The sequence below is a fragment of the Acipenser ruthenus genome, chromosome 29 (assembly GCF_902713425.1).
Source record: "Acipenser ruthenus chromosome 29, fAciRut3.2 maternal haplotype, whole genome shotgun sequence".
Taxonomy (NCBI): Eukaryota; Metazoa; Chordata; class Actinopteri; order Acipenseriformes; family Acipenseridae; genus Acipenser; species Acipenser ruthenus.
The window spans coordinates 9,787,079-9,808,405 of record NC_081217.1 but is presented as its reverse complement, the minus strand read 5'-3'; the positions used below and the strand labels follow the sequence as shown (position 1 = coordinate 9,808,405).

The 21,327-nt window shown below is 42.6% G+C and overlaps 1 protein-coding gene and 1 long non-coding RNA gene across 2 annotated transcripts; one reads left to right on the top strand and one right to left on the bottom strand.

Moving 5' to 3' along the window:
* Window positions 1-61: 61 nt before the first annotated feature.
* On the bottom strand, window positions 62-4,117 carry LOC131702018 (uncharacterized). Its single transcript, XR_009309249.1, has 3 exons — window positions 3,829-4,117; window positions 645-799; window positions 62-140 (listed from the first exon to the last, which is right to left on the bottom strand). It is a non-coding gene; the product is annotated as an uncharacterized LOC131702018 (long non-coding RNA).
* A 1,840-nt stretch (window positions 4,118-5,957) lies between these two features.
* LOC117432257 (probable ATP-dependent RNA helicase DDX27) lies at window positions 5,958-20,380 on the top strand. Its single transcript, XM_059003412.1, has 21 exons — window positions 5,958-6,366; window positions 7,207-7,353; window positions 8,312-8,371; window positions 8,497-8,731; window positions 8,869-8,915; window positions 9,622-9,708; window positions 9,960-10,065; window positions 10,893-11,066; window positions 11,359-11,509; window positions 12,502-12,601; window positions 13,121-13,262; window positions 13,498-13,651; window positions 13,798-13,879; window positions 14,396-14,573; window positions 15,235-15,341; window positions 15,554-15,650; window positions 16,288-16,379; window positions 16,584-16,704; window positions 17,372-17,468; window positions 18,188-18,262; window positions 19,881-20,380. Exons 1-21 carry the CDS (start codon window positions 6,280-6,282, stop codon window positions 19,894-19,896), a joined length of 2,355 nt encoding a protein of 784 aa, XP_058859395.1. The 5' UTR covers window positions 5,958-6,279; the 3' UTR covers window positions 19,897-20,380.
* Window positions 20,381-21,327: the final 947 nt, after the last annotated feature.

Sequence of the window (21,327 nt, the reverse complement as noted above, 5' to 3'; positions counted from 1 at the left end):
TCCTCCTCTGCCTCCTCTTCCTCCTCCGCCTCCTCTTCCTCCTCCTCCTCCTCCTCTTCCTCTTCCTCCTCCTCCTCTTCCTCTTCCTCCTCCTCCTCTTGGGTTGTTGTGGTCTCCATCCCTCTGTGGGGCCCCCGCACCTGACAAAATCCAGAGAAGTGTGCCAATCAAAACAGGAACCAGTTGGGTTTCTAATACCTATAAAACACGCAAACTGCATCTCTCCATAAACTGTATGGCCAATGCAGTCCCCAGCCATGACTGGTAAACAGGATTTAAACTACAAAGCTTCCAAATACATGACTCCCCCTGCATTCTACAGGCTACTGCCTTCACCAGGTAAGCCACTGTGAACGCCCTGATTTATAATATGTTGATAATATGGTCAGTAGACTGTCCTCTTTGAAAAAATATAGCTTTGTGGAAAAACTCTCCTCACCTAGCAATAAGTAGAAAACTCATATGCGACAGACAGGACTTAAAATGACCTTTTAAAAAAACTATTACTCTTACATGTGTGTGTATTTATTATTATTATTATTATTATTATTATTATTATTATTATTATTATTATTATTATTATTATTATTATTAAAGTGCCTCCAGTTTTCCAGTTGGTAACATTCTGTTGAATTGTGACTTACCTCTCCGGTGGTCTGCATTTCCTCTGCCTCTCCCCCTCGCCCCGCCTCTCCTGTTAGGATCGATTCCGTCCATTTCGAGACGGTCCCTTAGGTTGTTCACCACAGATAAATCCACTTGGAGATGCTCCCTAAGTGCAGATCACCCCAGACAGTCACTAGAGAGAGAGAGAGAGAGAGAGAGAGAGAGAGAGAGAGAGAGAGAGAGAGAGAGAGAGAGATGACTCAAAGGTAGCTACAGCGCACAGCTAGACATATGCAACAGAATTGGTTTATGTTTTTTTAATGTATTTCCACTTGGACCTTTCAGTCAGTTTGAAATGTCTGAAGCACCAGACAGACAGTGTTGCCAGCAAAAAAAAAAGGAAACTTGATCCTAGATGGCAGATCACTAGATGGCGCTGGCTCTTACTTCTATAGATACTTCAGCAGATCTAGCCTACATATACTGTATGTCTATGGCAGGCAACTGGAACTGGAGAGCACATTAACACAATAGCATAAAAAACACAGCATTTGAGTACAGAACCACTTAGAATGACAGCAAACATCATAAAAAGATAGCTGGCCAGTAAAAAAAAAACACTAGAAAATTAAAGTTCTACTGAAAACAATACTTTGAGAATACTTATATTTAGAGATTACAAATGTTCAAAGGAAATATAAAGCAAGGGGTTTTATCTTCAAAAATGGGTTACAAATACATTTTTATATGTGGCAACATATTCACTTCAACTTGTCTTCCAAGCACCCCCTACATTTCCTGTAACTAAGACATTAGTTTCACTTTCCACATACAAGACTTTGCATCACTTCTGTACTCAAACCACTTCCATGTGTTTTAAAACGGAAGAGACATAGTGATAACCATTGCAATTGTGTTGGTTTTTTTTAAGATAATTTGACCTGAAAGAATTCACTATAGGAAATGCCTCTGCGCTGTGCTATTACTGAGAAAATATTCACTATTTTGTGTCCACATACCGTTGCAATGCACAAAAGTTAGTAACAGATTTTTTTCTTGCGTTTGCTTTGATGTATTCCGTTTACAATATCATATAGAAATCAGTTAAATCTACCCACTGAGTGGAGCAAGAATCAGCTTGTATCTGACACAAGCCTGGATTATAGATTTGAATATGACGTCATTTCAATCTGATACAATATTATTATTATATCAGTTTCATATTCATGAAACGGGTATTCATTCAGCAACATCTACAAAATGTCCATGCATATTGTTGCTGGTGTTAATATGCACCATTCGTAGTGTATTCATAGTCACTCCGTTAATAAACACATTTTTTTATTGGTGGATATGAATTCATGGTGACTTTCTTTCAGCTTCCAGCCCATCAGCTCAACCACAAGTCACCATGCTTTCCTCACAGTTTGTAAATATTTAAAAGTTGTGTAATATATACAATTACAAGCATATAAAGACATTCGCCATGGGAAAGAAGAAGACGACATCCCTTTAAGAACAAAGTATCAGTTCTAATAAATACTATGCTTTTCCAAATCGGCTTCATACAGTATGCCTTGTGTTATATAAACTGGACTCTGTTAGGCTGCACAATCACATCAGGTAACACCACAGAACCAAGGTGCATGTATTCTGCATGATAAAAAATCTCAAACCGCTCCTACAGTCTACACATCCAATATACAATTCACTAGTCATAGCTGATGTATTCGTATGAGTGGCTTTTCCCATTAAGAAACGGTTACGTTGTTAATTATGTAATATTAAAGTCGATCACGTACCGTTTAATGCATATTAAATGATAGCATTGTGGTAGTACCACCTTCAAGAACAATGTTAAAAACCCCAGACCCCGGACTTCAAGAACCCAATCGAACTGTCCGAGGTACTAACCCTACAGCGGCACTGCACAACAGAACCGTGCTTTCTGTTACACGTATTTGTAACAACCGCAGACTGCTATTGTTTTCTATGGCGGTTCAGTCTCTGCGATAACTCAATAACGAAACAGCAAATAAAGCACTCACAAAAGTTTCGCTTACTTTACATTTGTGTAATACTAGAAATAACATTTTAAAAATGGATAATGTTAGATACACTAACTTTTCATGACATCAAATAAAAAATAACGAAATTGAAATTTTGCCAAATGAGTGGTAGGGCCTATAAACATATTTAACACCCTGAATGTAATAACAGCCCGAGGCAGGCATGACTAAAAACATCAGTTACAGTAAATACTGGAGCCTACTAGGCAACTGTTGCCAGGCGTGTTGTCTTTTGGTGCCTTAACTTGTTCTGTATTAAAAACTAAAACAGAATAATAAAAAGCACACAGACACAATAACGTTATTATTATTATTATTATTATTATTATTATTATTATTATTATTTGGGATGTTTTCTGGTGTGAATTCCGATCATGTTGTTGATATTAGTTTGAAAATAAGTCTTGTTAATTATATTACATTATTTTAGTTCCGCTATTTATTTTTTTCAAACTACTCTCTATAACCATCAAGATGAATTGTCGGATTGTTTTAACTTGACCAAAAATAAATAAATAAAGTTTATAGCTACAGATGACATTTTGGTACAGGTAGTAATATTTGACGCTTATGCGTGTCATATTTTGCTAAGGTAGCAAATTTGGACAAAGTAGCAAAAATTGACGTTGCACCAGTACTGTGCATGTATTGCAAAGTGTAACATATCCGGCCTACTATTTACATACATGAACAATATAGAAAGCATGTCATTGAATGAAAAGGGTTCTATCGGTGTATTTATTATCCCCATTTTAACGTTTTGTATTAATTTGCCGCTTCTCGTTTGCAAAGGTGACATGTTACTACAAGCTAAACCTCCTTCGCTGCGTTGCTCTACAAACTGAATGAGAATTATTGGCTAGCATTTCTAGCAACTTTAGCAGATGGTGCCATTGTCATTATACAGATCACTTCCGCAGAATGTTCCATTAACCCACAATAATAATACTGCCTGACAGTGCACCTGTGACACACGACAAACACCCCATGGACCCCCGTCCACTACAAAAATACAATTAAAATAAAAACACGATCTTACCCCGTTTAATAAACTGTACATTACGAGTGAATCGGCTTCGTGAGAAGCGTAGACGATTTCAGCACCCGAAGAAGGCGGAAGTGCAGAACTAGACAATCCACAAACCGTACTTACGTGATTTAACAGTAACTCACAGTCCTGCTGATATTCCACGCGTTTTTAGTTTTATTTCTGGAAGTTCAGGTACCACAATCTGTCTCCAGCGTCCAAGGAATATAATCAAGTATTGTGCTATATGTATTTAGAACTACACAATACAAGTTACGGCGCTGTATATATTATGTATTATATTTTTGAAATATTCTGTATCTGTGTGTCCCGTCAGTGTATTCTCCCAAATCACAGAGTCTCTTTTCCCTAGTACCAGAGTTTTAATAGCTGGTAGTCCTGCCCCTTATCTCCGGTCGCTCTGTCTCTTCGTCAGTTTCAGTTTTCTTTTTCAAGAATTACGTCAGACTAAACTATACCGTTGCTTTCCATTTCAAAGTGCCGAATTAATTGTTTGTTGCGTTTTTTTTTTTCGTTTTTATTTGCATGGTGTCTTAATATTACTACCGTCACTTTTTGTTGTGCTATACCTGTCAAAAACATACATGTTTTTAAAACAAACTTCACGCTCTTTTGTGAAATTTAACTGGAATTCGAACACATAGTGCGGTCACAATAAAAATAAAAACCTTACTAAATCACAAGGTAAATACGGCTAATACCTCGTAAACTAACCCCCTCAATAAACTGAAAAATACTGAAAAACATTATATTGTATGCCTGCCTGTCTGTAGCTGTCTGTAATTAATGTATCGTTTTTATTTACAACCTATTTGTTCTAGCCTAATAATAATAATAATAATAATAATAATAATAATAATAATAATAATAATAATAATAATAAGAATAATAATAATATTTTAGATTATAGTTATTTGTGGAGTTTCATGTTTTGGATTTTTAAAAAAAACATGGGGAGCGCGAATCAGATATTGTGATCGCTCTGACGCAAGTGCGCTCCAGGAAAATCCCAGAGTCCCACATGGATATTTCAGAAGTTTCTGTCGTAGTCAACTGGAACGCATTGAGCCACACAGACAGACAGACAGACAGACAGACAGACAGACAGACAGACAGACAGACAGACACACACACACACACACACACACACACAGTGGCGTGGTTTAAAATCGATTTCGTACTTCTCCACTGTACCAGCACCTGCACATAATTTGGTGATTTAAAAAAAAAAAAAAAAAGTTTAACAAATTTAAAGGTTGATGTTGTTTCCTGGCAGCTAATCACTTCCTGTGCTGTAGGTCTGATTCACAAAAACAAACAAACAAAAACTACAATCTGTCCAAAAGGCTACATCACAGTGAGAGTACTGTACCAATGGACGAGGCTGCGGTATAAGCTTTCTGTACAAACTTGTATTTGGAAAATCGACATATTTTAAAACAAAAGCGATCAAACGAGAGATCTTCATTACAGCTGGAGCTGTAGATGTTGCTGGTGCTAAATAGACGGATACGTTGATTTTTAGACTCGCTTATCATTCCGTTCGCTATTTCATATTTTACAACCTGGAGAGTTAACACTTTAAACTCCGCGAGCCCCAACAAGCCTTGCGGAGCTGTCTGAGGTGCTGACCCGCTCAAGCGGCACTGCAGCGCAGCGGCTTGGGTACGAATCCAGCGTTAAAAACCTGCGGTTTAAAATTCTCAACTAACTGAACAATACATCGTTTGTGAGATAAACTATTAATAGTAGTAGTTGTAGTATTGTTGTTGTTGTCGTTGTTGTAACCTCAGCTAATTGGGATTTACTTCACGTTCTTGTCAGGATAACGGCAATGTTTGTTTTCTTAAAATTGTGTGTGCTTGGGTCATATTTTATCTGTAATTTATATACATATATATATATATATATATATATATATATATATATATATATATATATATATATATATATATATATATATATACATACCCACCGCCCATTACCGCAGTAATGAGCACAAAGTTGTATAACATGGTTTGAGTCTTACATAGATGAGTTTATTATCCAGTATTGTAAGAATGTGTTACATAGTACTTTCATCAGATATGTCAACGTTATTAATATTATGCATTATAATTATTTCATACTTACAAATATTGGTATCGCTGCACTAGAAAGGGTTGTTGTGACCTATTTTGACGAGCGGAACCTTTTGTTCGATGCTTGTGTTTCCATATAGTTGGACGGGATAGTGGCGTGTAATATTGATTTCCGGTGTGACGGACCCACGTGTGTAGTAAGAAGCAGGCAAAGTTGTCCGTCAGAGGATTCCAAATACGTGGAACTGAAGCGAGATCAGTTACAGAACCGGGTCAGTGAGCTTCAGAAACCCGAGCATTGCGGAAAAGTAGAGAACCGACTACTTTGATCTCCCGTAGAGAATCTGCAAGTCTGTAGACTGAATCGAGTGGAATCTGAAACGTGGACGAGAGCGGTACTCAGCCAGAGAGAAGCGCTGAAAAGCGGGGAGGAAGGTCCTAACAGCTCGCGGTGGTATCACAGACCAGAAACATCATGTTTTCTGATTTGGATCTTATTGGAACCATCCGGGATGAGGACGCGGTTCCGGAGGAGCCCGATTCCGAGTCGGATGACGAGGCGGTAGGTTTGCTCCGCGTTTTTATTTTTCACGGGACTATTGGTTATATTGCAGAATTATTAGGCTTCGCTTCAGTTTTAAGTTTTCACCGTTTTTTTTTTTTTCCAAAATGATAATTAAATAAACTTTTGTTAAAACTATTAACAATTCAGAATGTAAAGGCAATGGCTACTTTGTGTATACGTCCAAATAAAATACATGTTGTTTTTCTGGTAATGATGTGGGGGGGAAATCGGTTGTGTAGTTAGGACCAAAACATTAAGATAGGCAAGTAACGTTAAAAGATGTATTATGTTTTTAACGGCACTGATTAAAAACATGATCACCATAGAACATTCATGAAACTGAATGGCAAAAATCTCATAATTTGTGAACAGTAGTGACACCTTCATTATATATATATATTTCTTATAAATGTTTAAAGCTGATGCACAAAGAAATTCCACAAGTATTATTACCATGAAAAAGGAAGTTGCCATGACCTACATCCTTGTAGAAAAGTAGCTTGTCATAGCATCATTAAAACAGGACCGGCACTTTGTATGGCATAATAGCCTTCACGTATACAGTACAAAAGCAGCTTTCTAAATCTGCAGTGTAGTTGGAAAATCAGTCTGTCCCTCATTAAAGTAAAAAATATGAAATACATTATGTTTATTATTCCAGCATCACAACAATAAAACACATACAGGAAGTGATCAGGAACCAGGAAATCTGCAACTTTTCAGTTTCAAGGGTTAACTGCGTCTGTCTTTGAAATACCTGATTCTGCATGCTTGAAAGTGAAAGCTATGACACGAATGAACACCTCCCAAGATAACTCTGTTTTCATCTCAATGCAGGAGCAGCCGATCGTTCTGGGTAAGAAGCGACGGGCGCTGAAAAGCCGCAGTGCCGAGTTCAACGCAGATTTTGAGTTCGGGGAGCGGGATGGGCTGTACAGTGAGGACTGGGCCATGGCAGACGTCCTGTCGCAGCTCAAAAAGAGGGTAAGGATAGTGCTGCACAAACCAGTTATTGGGATCAAGCGCTTTACAGAAATCAAGTGCTGACAATCAGGTGAGGGGCACTGGTGTCCATCGGGTTGACTGTACCATGAAAAGAGACAAATGAAGAAACGGCTGAATGGATTTGTGAGGACGGCTGCTTTTCTTTGACTCTGGAGAACAGCAATCCACACAAATCCACGCAGCTGTTTCTCCAGTTGTTTCACTTTGAAAAGGAGCTCAGTCAACACCAATGACCCGCACCTGATTTCTGGGGAGAGCTCAATCCGCGTAATCTCTTGGTGCTGCTCTAGTAAGTGATGGAGGTTCGCTTTTCAACCTGCTTCCCTATAAGGCAATTTATAGAGGTCCCGGCAACAATCGAGGATCAAGAATCTATAGTTGAAGCGTTTGTAGCTAACAAACTAATCCCATGCATCTTAACTGTTTTGCACCTGACTACATAGCAGTTTTGAAAGAAACACGTTCTATCAAACATATTTTCATTTAAAAGCATGTCTGGTGGTTAAAGAAAGCTCTCAGTTTCTATGCCTTATTCTCAGGATATCTCTTACACTTGCACTTCCTGGCTCACGTCAGGATTGTCTGTTGTTGAAGTATGTGAAAATGCTCAACATTTGTAGTTTATACAAATAACTTTAAAACATCTGAATTAGAAATTATGAAGTGAAATAAGAAACAATAAAATTAGGAAGGATTGAAAGAAAATAGACTAATGATTTGTTTATAAAATGTAGATTTTTATTTTTTTTCATGTTTGTGCTTGGCTTTAAAGTTTGTGATGTTTAGTGTTAAAGTACTTAGCGTGATTTTTAAAGTATTTACCAGATTAAAACTAACATTTGTGTTTTGTTTAAACTTTCTCCCCAGCACTTACCTAGTTACAGTATACTCCAAAAAAATAATAAAGTACATAAAAAATCTTTCCTTTTCTCCACAGAAAGCTCCGACAACACTGGATGACAAAATTGACAAGATCCGGAAGAAACGCAAAATAGAGGTTAGTCGAGATCTGTTCTCTTGTGGATTTCTAATCACAGATCAACGATACAAGTGGATTAAAATAAAGAAATAAATAATTGCCATAAGTCTGTGTTTCACCCCCTTTCTCTTGGGTCCCTGCAGCAGAAGGCAAGCAAAGAGGGAAAGAAAACAAAGACAGACTCGGGGGAGGAGGTGAAGGAAGAGGAGGAGGAAGAGGAGGAGGAGGAGGAGGAGGAGGATGGGGAGGAAGAGGGGGAGGAGGAGGATGGGGAGGAAGAGGGGGAGGGGGAGGAAGAGGGCAGTGACAATGACCAAGACGAAGACGAAGAGCTGGATGAATTCTCCTCAGCCGATGAAGAAGTCCTGACCAAAGCAGGTAGTGTTTCCCATCTGAAAAGAAGGATCACAATTAGAATTACATTGTAAGGTGTTGTAGAATTGTCTCATGTAAGGTGACTGTAGAGCTCCTATGCTGGTTGTGATTGTGAAACGTCAGTTTTTCCTACTCTACAGACACGTTGAAGGTGAAGGATAGGAAAAGAAAGAAGAAAAAAGAGGAGGTGAGTGCCGTTCAGTCTGATGTTAGGCAAAGAAAATGGCCAGTGTGCATGTCGAATACTTGGGGGGGGGGGGGGGGGTTAGGGGTAGGTCGACCAGGGTATCCTCGGCTCACTGCGCACCAGCGACCCCTGTAGTCTGGCCGGGCGCCTGTGGGCTTGCCTGTAAGCTGCCCTGAGCTGTGTTGTCCTCCGACACTGTAGCTCTCAGGTGGCTACATGGTGAGTCTGCAGTGTGAAAAAGAAGCGGTCGGCTGACGGCACACGCTTCGGAGGACAGCGTGTGTTCGTCTTCGCCCTCCCGTGTCAGCTTGGGGGTGGTAGCGGTGAGCTGGGCCAAAAAATAATTGGTTATTCTGAATTGGGAGAAAATAATAAAAATAATTGGCGACTACTAAATTAAAAAAAAAAAAGTAGACTTCAGGTTATTGTGACGCTTTTTAGCAGCTAGTAAGTGAGACTGTCATCATTGTCCTGCCCTGCCTCGCATTAACAGCTGTCTGGCAGCCCATTTTGCTATAGCTAATTTTCCCAGAATGTGTTCTTGCTGTCACATTGCAGATTCACTGTAGACAGTATGTGCAGCAAGAGGAGTGCAAAGCTTCAGGTGGGGTCCTATTACATGTTGCACAGGAAGTGAATCCAGTGAACTCTGGATATCTGAACGATCCACTGAAAAGTATTGAGTGTTTTTTGTCTTTCTCTCTAGGTGCCAGAAGTGTTTTTTGAAGACGCATCACAGTATGATGACAGTCTGAACTTCCAGGATATGAACCTGTCTCGCCCATTGCTAAAGGTACAGGGAACAAACGTACAGGCACACACACTGACCCGGGCACACGCGCATTAAAATAAAATAGATTGTGCCGAATCTGAAATCTAGGGTAATAGCATTGCAGTGGACAGTGTGTTTCATGCTCCTCTGGGTAATAGCATTGCAGTGGACAATGTGTTTCATGCTCCTCAGGGTAATAGCATTGCAGTGAACAGTGTTTTCTCTTTGAAGGCCTGAGGTATGAAGTTCTGATCTCTGTGTTGTGTTCCCAGGCAATCACAACGCTGGGATTCAAGCAACCCACGCCCATCCAGAAAGCCTGCATCCCAGTGGGGCTCATGGGGAAGGATATCTGTGCCTGTGCTGCCACTGGGACAGGTGAGTGAGGATAGTAGAACTGCTTCAATCTGGGACAGTATGCCTGTAGCAGAGGGGCACAAACTGGCGGTGCCTGGAATGCCCCCAAAATAATACACCTGCATCCCCCCCACTTCCAAACCAATAATGTGGCTCTTATGAAATAATTCCATTAGAGCTGCACAAGCCGATTATTCAGATCAAACTCTCCACAGAAATCAGGTGAGAGTGATTGGTGTTGATGGGGCTAATTTCCCATTCCAAGTGAAACAGCTGCTTGTTTGTTTGTGGATTGCTGTAAGAAAAGCAGCCATCATCACACATCCAAGCAGCTGTTTCTTCACTTGTTTCATTGTGAATGGTAAATCAATATCAATGACCCTCGCCCGATTGTCCGCACCTGATTTCTGTGCAGAGCTCAGTCTGAATAATCGGTTCAGACCACGCTGAATTCCATGCATTTTCACCGGGGCTGTGCTGTTTTTAAACAAGTGCATGTTCTAGCAACCAAGTGTTTTCACTGGAACAAGTATGCGGTACCATGTTGCTGTGTCTCTTCATTGGTCATTTGATTTCATTAGTGTCTTCGGGTTCAAAGCATGTTATTCTGAGGGGTTCTTTTTGCAGTTACTCCAATTCTGTGTGTGTTCAGGTGCTTTCACCTGAATGTCAGAGCTGCTCTTCAGTTCTAATTGTCTGCTCGGTGTCTTTTCAATGACCTCCTCTCACTTGTAAATGTTATGTTAAAGTCTCTCTGTCTCTCTCTCAGGTAAGACAGCTGCCTTAATGCAATGACCTCTTCTCGCTTGTAAATGTTATGTTAAAGTCTCTCTGTCTCTCTCTCTCAGGTAAGACCGCTGCCTTCATGCTCCCTGTCCTGGAGCGTCTGATCTACAAGCCTCGGCAGGCTCCAGTGACCCGGGTGCTGGTTCTGGTTCCGACCCGTGAACTGGGGATCCAAGTACACTCTGTGGCCAGACAGCTAGCCCAGTTCACCAGCATCACAACCTGCTTGACTGTGGGTGAGTTCAGTACCAATGAAGCAGTTCATTGGAGTTGTCTATCACTACAGATTCTGAGTACTTGTTATTGCTTGTATTTGGTAATTATGCTGGGATGAAATACAGGAAGCTACTCTAAATATTATTATTTATTTCTTAGCAGACTTAAATACAAACTAATGACACCTGGGGCATGCAGTAAGAATGGTCTTAACACACTTTGAAATCTACCTTGCATCTCTGAATTCAGCTAATAATGCATAATTGAACTTTACAGACTTTTTAAATGTACTTCTCTCTCCTCCCCCCCAAGGCGGTCTGGATCTCAAGTCCCAGGAGGCTGCCCTGCGTGCTGGCCCTGATGTGTTGATTGCCACCCCGGGCCGGCTGATCGACCATCTCCACAACACACCCTCCTTCGAACTGAGCAGCATCGAGATCCTCATTCTGGACGAGGCTGACAGGTCAGAGAGCGTCATCTTACCGGCCGTGCTGTTCCATTCTCTGGATACTTCTCAAACGCTTGTGTCATAGGAAGCATTTCCATTTGTCAACATGCTTTCTGGTACTACAATAGATTGAAGAATTCTCTGGTTTGCAAGCTTGTTTTTACCTGAAAGTGATATTATCCCCACCCCTTCAACACATTCTTTCCTGTCTTTACCAACCAACTGCTTCCTATTGACTGACATTCTTTGCAGCCACTTGCAGACTTTGACTTTAATAACAGCTTTCTAGATGCATCTGCTATTTCAACTATACCCACCCCTCGTTATATTGCCCCTCGCTATACTGCGGATTCGGATGTATCGCAGTCCTGGAGTTGGCTCCCCATTTTTAAAAGTCTAACTGTGTATGCCTTTGCTGCAATATACATTGGCAAATTCACTTAGAATTACTGTTCATTCTATTTCGTACTGCACATCACAAACAAAAATATACAAAACAATTAAAAACAAAACATTAATATTGTACTGTTATATACACACGCATTGCACAATAACACAAAGAAAATTAAATATCTATGCTGAAAGCGTTTTTTATTTTAGCCAACGAGGTGTTCACATGTGGAAGCAATGCCCTAGCAAAAGCCACAGGGCAGTGACGTCAGCTCCCTAGCAACAAGCCTCCTCTGTTGTGCATTTAAGAAAGGAGAGGAAGATTCATGAAATTAATTGGAGACTTAAGTTGATGAGAAGCAATTACCCTCCACAGTACGAATTAAAACGGTGTGCTATAGAGGTTTTATACTGGACCCTGACGCCCTCGATAAAACGAGGGAGTGGCTGTACAGTATTTGTTAGCCTATTTGTTTTTCTATGGGTCTCTCGCTATATCGTGGCTCTCGATATATAGCGGATTTATATTAGAAAGATATATTATTCAACTGAGAGTGAGTAGTGTTCTTGCTGCTGTGTCCCCTCTGAGCTGGGTTTCTTATTGTGTCGTTTTGCAGGATGCTGGATGAGTATTTCGAGGAGCAGATGAAAGAGATCATCCGACTCTGTGCCCACCAGAGACAGACCATGCTGTACTCCGCCACCATGAGTGAAGAGGTGAGGGGGGCTGAGTACTCTGAGATACTCTGCCATTCACCAGAACCTTGCTTTACCCCCAGCCCCAAAACAAAAAAATGATGTGTCTGCTGTTTTCTGAACCCTGCGCCTGCTTCTTTTCTGATGCGCCTGCCTCTTCCTCTGATGATACCAGCCCGTTTCAGTCCCCTGGTTGCAGATACGTCTCTGTGGAGATTTGCCACCTCTTTGCACTTCTCTGCAACTGTAGCTGAATAACATGCCATGAGAGAACATAAGTACCAAGAAAGTAAAAGCCGTTTCAGCTCAACGTTTGCAGTAACTGTTGTGTCGAGAGATCTGGTGTTTAATAACATTTCTGCTGAGTGAATATTTTTGTTGTACTGGCTCACATTTTGGAATCTGTTTTGCTTCTCGTAATTTAGTTTTAAACAGACATTGTATTTTGCTATATAAACAGAATACTCCATGAATGTCCATCGATCATTAACTCGCTGTGCTGCTGTCTCTCACTCTCTCACTCTCTCCTCACCGCTGCAGGTTAAAGACCTGGCCTCGGTGTCTCTGAAGCAGCCGGTCCGGATCTTTGTGAACAGTAACACCGATGTGGCGCCGTACCTCCGGCAGGAGTTTGTGCGGGTCAGGCCGACCCGAGAGGGGGACCGCGAGGCCATTGTCTCAGGTAAGGGGCATGGCTGCAGCCTCTTTCACAGTCCGTGCTACTTCATTGGATTTGTGATCTGCTCAGCTCTCAGTAAGCTAAGCAGCAGCAGGGTTAGTCCAGAAGAACACTGCTTCTGCTTTCCCTTGTTTGTGGTTGGTGAGGATGCATTAAAGACATGTGATTGAGAAGTCGTTGATGTAAGGGGTGGAAGGGACCCCATTTGGCATTCACTAACGTCTCTGTTCCTCCCCAGCTTTGCTGACCCGCACCTTCACTGATCATGTGATGCTCTTCACTCAAACCAAGAAGCAAGCCCACCGCATGCATATCCTGCTGGGGCTGATGGGATTGAAGGTGGGGGAGCTCCATGGCAACCTGTCCCAGACTCAGCGACTCGAGTCACTCAGGTACCCCAGCACCCCTTCCTCCCTCCACACAGCCAGGCTTCAGTGCTGATGGGGAGCAATGGTAGACTAGCCAGCCTTGCACTGTAGAAAGATCACTGTAAAGAAATATTGTACTTCATATTGTAAGTAAATTGTTTCTTCCCCAGGCGATTCAAAGATGAACAGATCGACATTCTCGTGGCCACCGACGTGGCAGCCAGAGGTCTGGATATCGACGGTGTGAAAACGGTGAGAGGCGGGGAGCAGGGTTAGGTCCTTGCTGACTGCTCTCTAGTCGTGTCAGTCGTGTATTCTGTTTAAAAATAATATGCCATGCTAGCTTAACTTAGCTCAGTGTCTTTCAGGTAGTTTGTTACTGTGCAAGACTAAAATAAGGCAAACAGAACAGTCTTCAGCTATCTGTTTTAAATGAAAAAGAAATGTCTTTCAAAACTGCAAATATGAAATGTATAGGGTGATTTAATTAGCTAAACCCTTAAATTACTGCCATCCCTGTAAAAAAAAAAAATATATATATATATATATATATATATATATATATATATATATATATATATATATATATATTATATATATATATATAGTTTGTACTGTAAGAATAGATGCCAAAAGAACACGCCATGAACAAATGATATTGTGAGTGCGCTAATGAACACACCACAGGTATTGCTGCTTATTGATTCTATTGGAGCCCCTCCTGTGTCTGCGACCTGTATGTATAATATTGTTCTGTCTCGGCACCAGGTGATTAACTTCACGATGCCCAATACAGTGAAGCACTACGTGCACAGGGTGGGACGCACAGCCCGCGCAGGGAAGGTCGGCCGATCCGTCTCGCTGGTCGGGGAGCAAGAGAGGAAGATGCTGAAAGATATCGTCAAGCAAGCCAAGACCCCCGTCAAGGCCCGTGTCCTCCCTCAGGGTAAGACAGATGCAGGCACAACACTGGGGGGAGAGGGGTCCTATGCTGCTCAGAGACACAGGCACTACACTGGGGGAGAGGGGCCCTATGCTGCTCAGAGACACAGGCACTACACTGGGGGGAGAGGGGTCCTATGCTGCTCAGAGACACAGGCACTACACTGGGGGAGAGGGGCCCTATGCTGCACAGAGACACAGGCACTACACTGGGGGAGAGGGGCACTATGCTGCACAGAAACAAAGGCACTACACTAAGGTAAAGATTAAAAGGAGGCTGAAACAAGGCATTCTTCAGTTTTGGGGTACAATTTAAGACATCTCATTCCTGAAATCAGTAAGTCCAGATTAGAATATGTGCCTAGTTAGACACACCATACTCATTCTGTACCGGTACCAATTAAGAAAACCTAGAATGGCTCAAAACAAAATATCTCTCTTCCGTATTTTATCAGAGATGCTACCCCGATGAAGGCAGCAGTAGAATAATGAATGAGAGAAAGCAGTGTGTCAGATAGGAATGAAGTATAAGGGCTGCAGTTCCAGTCCTGTGATTTATCCTTCTCTCTCTCTCTCTCTCTCTCTCGCTCTCTCTCTCTCTCTCTCTCTCTCTCGCCCTCTCTCTCTCTCTCTCTCTCTCTCGCCCTCTCCCCCCCCCCTCTCAGAGGTGATCCTGAAGTTCAGGGACCGGATTGAGAAGCTGGAGCAGGATATTTACGCAGTGATGCGATTGGAGAGGGAGGAGAGAGAGATGACTCGATCAGAGGCCCAGGTATGGAGAGAAGTCTTTGAGAGTCACTGTGATCAGAGTCTTCCTTATTTAATAATGTCTCCATTTACAAGTTCTTAAGTTGTGCAGTCACACAGTTTGAGTCCTCTCACTCAAACTGCACAATAAGAGACGCCCTCCACACGACTTCACTGATTAGCAGTTCCCAGCTCCAGCTGTGTGTGTTTCTAATCGGTCTGTGCTTTGGGTTTCAGATCAGCTCTGCTCAGAAGAGGCTGGGGCCACGGGAGGAGGAGAGCAGGATGGAGAGGACCTGGTTTCAGAGCAATGAGGAGCGCAAGAGAGACAAGAGTGAGTTAGAGGGGGGAGGGGGTAGAGACTGGGCTGTGCACACACTGAGGGGGGTAGAGACTGGGCTGTGCACACACTGAGGGGGATAGAGACTGGGCTGTGCACACACTGAGGGGGGTAGAGACTGGGCTGTGCACACACTGAGGGGGGTAGAGACTGGGCTGTGCACACACTGAGGGGGGTAGAGACTGGGCTGTGCACACACTGAGGGGGGTAGAGACTGGGCTGTGCACACACTGAGGGGGGTAGAGACTGGGCTGTGCACACACTGAGGGGGGTAGAGACTGGGCTGTGCACACACTGAGGGGGGTAGAGACTGGGCTGTGCACACTGAGGGGGGTAGAGACTGGGCTGTGCACACACTGACGGGGGTAGAGACTGGGCTGTGCACACACTGAGGGGGTAGAGACTGGGCTGTGCACACACTGAGGGTCCCAGCAATCCCCTTATTTAAAACAGAAAGAAACCTGTCAAAGAAGCTGGTCTTATTCTCGTTGATTGGTCCTTAATGTGTGAATTCCAAATGATTAGAAAAGCATCATATTGTCTCTCATGTTTAAAGGAATGTGATGAAACTTGCTGTCACTGTTTTTGTCGTTCAGCAGGAGTGACTGTTTTTTTGATTCCTCTCTTCCAGTGGCCAAGGCTCTGCAGGACTTTGATCTGGCTCTGAGAGGGAAAAAGAAGAGACAGAAGTTCCTACAGGACCGTAAGAAGAAAGAGCTGAGTGTGAGTATGCCCCCTACAGGCCTGGCAGACTAATGACGGCTTTAACCGTGAGACAACACTGCTCTCCCTCCCTCCCAGTTCTTCAGCTACTGTCACTGGGCCTCACTGCTTACCTCCCAGCCCCATGTAAAGCAGGGAAGAATGCATTGTAAATGAGATGCTGGCTGTATAAGAAGTCATGTCAATGTTGTCTTCCTCTCCCAGGCGGAAGACCGGGCCCAGTTTGAGATGCTCAAGTCTCAGATGTACGCCGAGCGAGCAGCTAAGAGGGGGCGCAAACCCAAGCGAGCCCGCGCCATGCCCGAGGACGAACCAGTGGCCAAGGGTGGGTATCGAGGGGGCATCCTGGGATGGATGATGTTGAGGGGTACCCATCATTAAACACCACAGCTTTAAATGCCCAATCAGAAAACACAGAAGTACAGTAGATCCGTTCCAATACCCTCTATTAACCAATGGACCTCTGGTATCAACCTATCGGTTCAGATGGATCAATGTTTTAGACCCATAACGCAGATTATGGGTTTAAAACAGTATATTCGTCTCTTAGCAGAATGGGCCAGACAATAGAAAATAATACAGTTTCACAGCAGTATAATTGCTGTAATGTTTAAATTCTGAGACAACATTTGTGAGCTCCAGCGGCTGCATGGTCTACATGCAGCAGTGTGTGATGAGCTCCTGAAAATATTGACCGCATTTTTTCATCTGACTTTTTCAACATTCCACTTCGGTTTCGGTTCTCTGGAACTTTAGGCAAGTTTCGGTTCGGTTTGGGTAAATCATTGCATCCCTAGAACAGGGGTATGGCTGTTTAAAAGTCAACAAGCCGCAGAAAAAAGTATGTGTGAGTATATGAACTACTAACCAGAAAGAAGGTTACAATGAATGGGAGTTAAAGCAGGATTTCAGATAACCCTGTCACTCGCACACCCTGTACACTGCTCAGGGGGGCGCTGCTCATGGAACATGCTGCTGTTTTGCTGTCGCAGGTAAACCGAAGAAAGGCCAGTCTGGGATGAAGAAGTCTGTGTTTGATAAGGAGCTGACCAACACCAGCAAGCGGGCCCTCAAGCAGTATCGTGCAGGGTATGTACACCAGCAGCACACACGCCAGTAGTGTTAAGAAGCAGTTACAATATATAAGTAGCCCAGGAATTTACCTGGAATTATCTGCAATGGTTTTCACCCAGGTTGGTGTTTTTCTTTTTTTATTTCCCAGTTTTCTGTGTAAATATTATTTACTTGAGTGGAACTTTCGGGTGAAAAAAATAAATACCTGTAACTTTTTTTTATAAAACTTGGTAATTTCTCAGGAAAAAGTAAAGGTCATTGAGTATATACGGTGTGTTTTTCTTGTCCAAGAATCTGCTTGCAGGCAGGCAATTCATTCAGCTAGTGCACTTTTTGGCCTTCAGTACTGTGAATATTTTTTTAAAGAGTTGTTTAGGCAGCTTAATTACCTTTACTGGGAACTTCTATAAATGCATATAACCTGACTTTTGACATTTACAGTAACTGAATATTTTGTAGTCACACTGGTAAACACTATAAACTGTTTTGATTAGAAGTCTGTTGATGTCTTCAGATGTTGTCGTTTTGGATTCACTGCTTCTATCAGTCAGGAGTATGGCCCTCCCATTTGAAGACGTTGAAACCTGCTTCCAGTGGAAACGGTTCTCATTGAATTGATGAAGTGTTTATTTTGTAGTTCTATGTTCAGCACGATTGAGTGTTTAATAGTTACAGTACAGTAAGCCTGTTCATACCCACGCTCTGTTCTCAATGCCTCCCCCCATTCTCCACAGCCCCTCATTTGAGGATAAGAAGAGACTGGGGCTGCCAGCGCACAAGAAGGGAGGCCGTTTCAAATCCCAAGCCAAGTAAGTCAACGGGCTTCACCAAGGAAATGCTGGAGACTGCATTGCTGTGTTACTGTTACAGGCCTTGAAACAAAACTTTTCCATCCACTAGCCACCAGGGCTCATGCATGGAAAAATGCACCGGCCACTCTCATTCTACTGGTCCTGCACCGGCCCCACTCTCATTCTACTGGTCCTGCACCGCCCCCACTCTCATTCTACTGGTCCTGCACCGCCCCCACTCTCATTCTACTGGTCCTGCACCGCCCCCACTCTCATTCTACTGGTCCTGCACCGCCCCCACTCTCATTCTACTGGTCCTGCACCGCCCCCACTCTCATTCTACTGGTCCTGCACCGCCCCCACTCTCATTCTACTGGTCCTGCACCGGCCCACTCTCATTCTACTGGTCCTGCACCGGCCCCACTCTCATTCTACTGGTCCTGCACCGGCCCCACTCTCATTCTACTGGTCCTGCACCGGCCCCACTCTCATTCTACTGGTCCTGCACCGGCCCCACTCTCATTCTACTGGTCCTGCACCGGCCCCACTCTCATTCTACTGGTCCTGCACCGGCCCCACTCTCATTCTACTGGTCCTGCACCGGCCCCACTCTCATTCTACTGGTCCTGCACCGCCCCCACTCTCATTCTACTGGTCCTGCACCGGCCCCACTCTCATTCTACTGGTCCTGCACCGGCCCCACTCTCATTCTACTGGTCCTGCACCGGCCCCACTCTCATTCTACTGGTCCTGCACCGCCCCCACTCTCATTCTACTGGTCCTGCACCGCCCCCACTCTCATTCTACTGGTCCTGCACCGCCCCCACTCTCATTCTACTGGTCCTGCACCGCCCCCACTCCCATTCTACTGGTCCTGCACCGCCCCACTCTCATTCTACTGGTCCTGCACCGCCCCGACTCTCATTCTACTGGTCCTGCACCGCCCCCACTCTCATTCTACTGGTCCTGCACCGCCCCCACTCTCATTCTACTGGTGCATTATAATGTTTATTGATAGTTCACCATAAATGCAGTTTGTGTTGCAATGTATATTTGATATATTAAATAAGGGAACAAGAGAAACTGCAAAAGCAAGCAACAGTTGTAAAATTACATTTTAAGGGTGACCATTGAACAGGTCATAAAGAAGAAAAATACAAAAGAAACCTTGTTCCGTGTGGGGACTTGTTTCTAAACATGTTCCCCTTGGCTGTTAGCTTGACTCTTGCTGTTCATCACTTCTGATTTAATTTGGAGACAATCTCTTTTGATTTAATTTGGAGACAGATGATCTCTTAAAAAAAACCTGCATTCATGTTAAACAAGCCAAGAAAATCAGCTAAATATCCTGGAGCCGTTTTCAATCGCACCTGGCTTAGCATCAAAAACAACTGAAGGAAATACTTTACAAAATGTGACCCAACCACAAAACATTTAATTCTTGCTAGACTGGATTTTATTTGCATTTCTCTAAATCCATTGTCTTTCTCGTGATAGAAAACTTTTACTGTTTAACTTTTAGTGTAGCTGAAATGTCGTCTGATCTTCAGCTTGTTTGCGTTTCAGTGAATTTTGCCTTCAATGCTGTTTATGCTTCTGCCACTCGTTTTAAATCCCTACTCATTTTTGGTTCAAGGTTCAAGAGGAAATGAAGAAATCAACAGAAGACATTTTAAAGCAACAGACACACACGGACTACTGGCAACATGTTGAACCACACCTTAAAGAAAATTCTGAACTCGGATCTAAACCAGACTGTTTAATGTTTTATATCAAATGTTTAGATGAGTATCAACAGCTGTATGAGATGCTCGTTGTTCAGCAAGGACAACTCGAGCTACAGCTCAGTTCTTGGGAGACTTGTTCTTCAGACTTTAAACATTGTAAAAGAAATTGTATTAAAAAAAAAAAAAGAAAAAGTGTTTAACTATATTCAAAAGGTACAATTTAAAATAGATTGTTTAATTGATGTAGAAATGAAAAAGAAGTGTCTTACCAGCTGTGGCTTAAAAATGCCAAAATGTTAAACTCCTCCCTACAACTATCAGCATGTATAGTACCCAGTTAGAGTAAAAACCTGAGTCTATTTCAATTACAGCCCTGCATTAAACATGCATGATGAGACGACCCCCCCCCCCCAAGTAAACACTGAATTAGAGCCATTAGTAACATGGAGAAATGTTTGTCTGGCAATATGCCTCCGTACAGCCTGATTCTGACACCCCCCTGTAAGTTTCATCAGAATTACAATAGATTACAAGACTCTGCACAGCACAGTTCATGTGTGTATGCAGCACTACACCTTGCTTACTCATCTGGACTTCCTTCTCTTGATTATCAGAAACTAAAACTGACAATCTGCATGAAACAACACGAGTAGCATGAAAATCGTTGATGTCCTAGAGTCTGCTAAAGCTGCTAATCCAGCTTTGCTGTAAATAAGGTGGCATGTAAATCACAGCCCCACATCTTGGGAATAAAAAATAAAAACCAAAACCATTAGATCTGTTATAAAAGTAGAACCAGTTTCTACTTGAGCTTACTGATACCTGCTAAATATCCTTGATCAATAAGCTATTTTCTAAAGTACGTCCTTGAGTTGACAGTACAGCTATACTGCTTCCCCTTGGGGTCTAGTTTACCCTGCTTGTCACTGCAAAGCACACAGGAGGGGCTCCAATAGAATCAATAAGCAGGCATACCTGTGATGTGTTCTTTAATGCACTCACAATATCACGTTTGTTCAGCATTGCATTTTCTTTTATCATCTTTTACCTTGTGCTTACATGACAGTAAATAAACAATTACAGGCTGGTTTCACACTCTGTACCTAAACTAACACGAGGTAGCCCAGGATTAGTGCTACAGTATATGCTTGATATTGTGCCCAGCGAAACTAGGTATTACATTGCAGTTAACATGAAACACCTATAATGGTAAAATTAAAGACACTGCAGGACTCCTGTCTGAGCTGCAAACAAAGTGTGTGTGGGGAAAAAGAAACATTGATTGGAAAACTTGAACATTGTGTCAAGAAATAAGTTTGCTTACATCTGTGCATTTCATGATGACCGTGTATGTAC